Genomic DNA, 4,012 nt, shown 5'->3' on the forward strand with positions numbered 1-4,012 from the left:
TAAAACGGATCTCATTTGAAAGACCTGGTCACCGGAAACACAAATATGAAATAAACTTAATTTAGACGTTTGGTTCAAAAGATATGAAAGATTGAATATGAAAAGCCAAGAGAAAAAGAGGATGCGTGCTCTCCAGACCTGCATACCTCCGACCTAGCTGCGGCATTTTTTCTCTCCCTACGTTTCCGTACGTTTTCTAAGAGACACAGTGGAAAACTCACATGCTCGAGAGCCCCCGTGCTAGCATCCCTAACCCTATAAATACACCAGGCCCTGCCCTTGTCGACACCAACACACACAAAGCTCAACAGCGCCTCCAGCTCTAGCTCTCTCGCAGCCTTCCTACCCAGCCTCCTAGCTACGCCTGCAAGAAGCAGCTAGCCAGTGCGCACACATCCCTCGATCACATCGATCACCACACACACAGCCAGTTCCATCCAACACCTCGGGTAGACGATGGCCATGGCGCAAGGACAAGCGGCACGGGCCACGAGGGAGGCCGTTCCTCCGGTGTCCCGTGTGGCCATCATCGGCGGCGGGATCAGCGGCCTGGCCGCGGCGAAGCAGATGGCGGCCTACGACCCCGTGGTGTTCGAGGCAACGCCGTCCGTCGGCGGGGTGTGGAAGCACTGTGTCTACCGCACCACGCGGCTCCAGACGCCGCGCCCGGACTACGAGTTCTCCGACTACTCGTGGAAGAACCGCGACGACCCGTCGTTTCCGACCCACACGGAGATCGTCGACTACCTCGAGGGCTACGCCGACGAGTTCGACCTCTGGCGCTACATCTCGTTTGGGTCCAAGGTGGTGGACATCAAGTTCCTCGGCGGCGCCGAGGCCGGGTTCACCGAGCTGTGGAGCGGCACCGGCAAGGATCCGCTCCGTGGCAAGCCCATGTGGGAGGTCGGCATCGTCACCGGCGACTCCAACACCGTTCAGGTAACTTTGACATGCTTTGCATGCTTGTTTCGAGATAATTTGTATTCAATCGATCTCACGCGCACGGTAATCTGCAGTATTACAAGTTCGAGTTCGTGGTGATGTGCACGGGGAAGTACGGCGACGTGCCGCGGATGCCCGTGTTCCCGCCGGGGAAGGGGCCGGAGGTGTTCAAGGGGACGGTGATGCACTCGCTGGACTACTGCAAGCTGAGCGAGGAGGAGACCGTTGAACTGATGCGAGGCAAGAAGGCTGTGGTGGTTGGGTACAAGAAGAGCGCTATTGATCTAGCCAACGAATGCGCCCAGGCAAACCAAGGTGCGTATATATTGATTGGAAGATTTAACATGGTTTGAACTAAAATTCTCCTAAAATATGGACAAAATTCAACATGGAACTATGCATGAAACTAGCAGAAGGCAGATAAGCTATCGTACTCGTGTAAACGTGTGTATACAAGGAAATTGCAGCAAAAGAATATGCCAAGCAAGTTCACACAGAGCTTATAACAAAACAAAATAAAACAGGATAGTAATATATGTTGTGGAAGCGTCCCATCATTCGATGAAGTGGATGTCTGAATAATACATGCCATATTTGGTGACGTGTGCCTTAGAGATTTCGGAGAGTCGGATACCCTGTTCCAGAAAAGGTCACTCTTGTCTTGACCCATCGCATATCATGCATCTAGTATTACTTTCTAGAGTAGACAGTTTAGCTAACCTAGACCAGACAATGGATGCCTAGGTAGGTCTCTTGCATTCACAAGTTCAAAGTACACTAGACGCAATCAGTACGCATACCGCCTTGACTTTTCAACCTACCTCCAAGCATGAGCAATTTATATGTGTCACTCAATCATATAGTATGTATCAAAGTATTTCATGTTTGACCATTAGTACGTAGCAGATTTGCAACAAAAGATTATCTGCCGTTCCAAACGAACCTTCCAAACTAATTGTTCGCATGCATGACTGGTAGTTAGCTTCCTAACAAACTCACTTGAGTATACATTTTAATGGTTCCTTAAAACTTAATACTCCCCCCGATTCATATTAGTCGTCCCTGATTTAGAGAAGCATATGGAAGGGCTGACAATCTGTCGCGGAAACAACCGTTTGATATGGATCGACCCATTAACCGGTCGCGTTTGCTTGTTTGTTTGCAGGCGAGGGAGGGCAGGCGTGCACGATGCTGGTGCGGACCCTGCACTGGGTGGTGCCATCCTACTCCATCTGGGGCTTGCCGTTCTCCATGTTCTACTCCACACGCTTGTCTCAGCTCTTCTACGAGCGGCCCAACCAAGGGTTCTTCCGATCCCTCCTCTGCCGCCTCATGAGCCCACTGGTATGTGTACGTCAGAATTCATGCACGTATACAGAAAATTCGTAGAAGCGTACGTTCGATACTACGTACATCGGGACTCAAGAACATGCACGTGTGCATGCTGGAGACCATGCATGCATGCATATCACAATCTGACAGCAACGTGTTGTGTTTTGAATTCTGGTGGTGCAGCGGGCAGGGGTGTCCAAGTTCATCGAGTCATACCTGTCATGGAAGCTGCCGCTGGGAAGGTACGGTCTGACGCCGGACCACCCCTTCGTCGAGGACTACGCCAGCTGCCAGATGGCCATCCTCCCGGAGGGCTTCTTCGACATGGCGGACCGCGGCCTCGTCCGCTTCAAGAGGGCCTCCGCCGGGTGGTGCTTCTCCGAGAACGGCGTGGTCCTCGACGACGGCACCAAGGTGGAGGCCGACCTCGTCTTCCTCGCCACCGGCTTCGAGGGCAAGGACAAGCTCCGCGAGGTCCTGCCAAAGCCCTTCCGCGACCTCGTCGTCGGCAAGTCTTCCATGATGCCGCTCTACCGGTACGTGCATAGCCTGCGATTATCTTTTGCTGCTGCATATATGCACCGATCGATGCTGACGTGCATTGGTTTTTTGGCAGTGGGACGGTCCACCCGCTGATCCCCAACATGGCGTTCGTCGGGTTCGTGGAGAGCGTGTCCAACCTGCACACGTCGGAGCTGCGGTGCCGGTGGCTGTCGGGGCTGCTGGAGGGGCGGTTCGAGCTGCCGTCGGTGAAGGCCATGATGGGGCACGTCGCCGGCGAGGCCGACGCCATGCGCCGCACCACGCGATTCTACCGCCGCCACTGCATCTCCACCTACAGCATCCACGACAGCGACGGCATGTGCGCTGACCTGGGCTCCGCTACGCTCCGCAAGGCAAACTGGATCGCCGAGCTTTTCGCCCCATACAATAACAAGGACTACAAGGAACAGTAACTCATACGTACGCATAGCACAGTGCACACATCGTCCTACGTACGCTACATTTACTCGACCACAACAATAACCACGGCCGAGTCTGTACGTACGCCTGGTATAACACATTCTTTTAGTAAGAATATACAAATATACGTGATTCCATTGGTGGCTTATAATATCCATCGTGACCAAGAATATATAGTAGTGGTTAGGGCCTACCATTGCGGGCCTCTTGTGAGCGTTCCAATGCGTTGCCATGTTGGCTATGTACTTTAGGCTGGCTAGTTTTGGTGCCAAATTGGCTCTCCGCATTGGGCTAGCTTATTTATTATTTGTTTTGACTCGTGTATATGAACATTGGCTTGTGTGCACCTTTGTTGTTGGCACCTTTGAAGAAGGCGCAACGCCGTTGTCTTCAGAAGGGCCATGCCCTCCTTTGCTGCTACCCTCAAGGCTTGCCGTAACTACGCCGTCCTCTCGCGCGGCCGGTTTGCATGGAGCACCGCGATCACATCGATGTTTGGCTGGGCGCGCTCGCCCCCATCTCAACCCTATGACTGTTTGCCCGGAAAGCCCATACTGGCATTGGTCGCCAACAACTGAGTTAAACACTGCTACCACGCCCTTGCAGAATTTGTACATGGGGTTTAGGCATGTGGACTTGTTCATTCGGACATACTCATCTATCAGATCACCGGGTACTTCGTATGCAAGCATCCGAATAGCTGCAGTGTATTTCTGATAAGAGGAGAAACCAATCTTTCACAAGGCATCCTCCTTGCACTCGAAATAGTTGCCGT

The 4,012-nt window shown here is 52.7% G+C and overlaps 1 protein-coding gene across 1 annotated transcript; it reads left to right on the forward strand.

Annotated features, from left to right (window-relative positions):
* The first annotated feature begins 357 nt into the window (after positions 1 to 357).
* Positions 358 to 3,561, forward strand: LOC123100343 (probable flavin-containing monooxygenase 1). The gene is made up of 5 exons (XM_044522281.1): positions 358 to 939; positions 1,017 to 1,257; positions 2,108 to 2,286; positions 2,458 to 2,810; positions 2,891 to 3,561. The coding sequence occupies exons 1-5, from the start codon at positions 457 to 459 to the stop codon at positions 3,228 to 3,230; spliced, it is 1,596 nt and encodes a 531-aa protein (XP_044378216.1). The 5' UTR covers positions 358 to 456; the 3' UTR covers positions 3,231 to 3,561.
* Positions 3,562 to 4,012: the final 451 nt, after the last annotated feature.

This window comes from Triticum aestivum, chromosome 4D (assembly GCF_018294505.1).
Source record: "Triticum aestivum cultivar Chinese Spring chromosome 4D, IWGSC CS RefSeq v2.1, whole genome shotgun sequence".
In the NCBI taxonomy this organism is placed as follows: Eukaryota; Viridiplantae; Streptophyta; class Magnoliopsida; order Poales; family Poaceae; genus Triticum; species Triticum aestivum.

What these genes read in the sequence shown, in the direction of transcription:
- LOC123100343 (XM_044522281.1), top strand. Translation starts at nt 457, where the DNA reads ATGGCCATGGCGCAAGGACAAGCGGCACGGGCCACGAGGGAGGCCGTT. An exon ending in GCGACTCCAACACCGTTCAG is followed by an intron (nt 940 to 1,016) that starts GTAACTTTGACA and finishes GGTAATCTGCAG; the next exon opens with TATTACAAGTTCGAGTTCGT. An exon ending in ATGCGCCCAGGCAAACCAAG is followed by an intron (nt 1,258 to 2,107) that starts GTGCGTATATAT and finishes GTTTGTTTGCAG; the next exon opens with GCGAGGGAGGGCAGGCGTGC.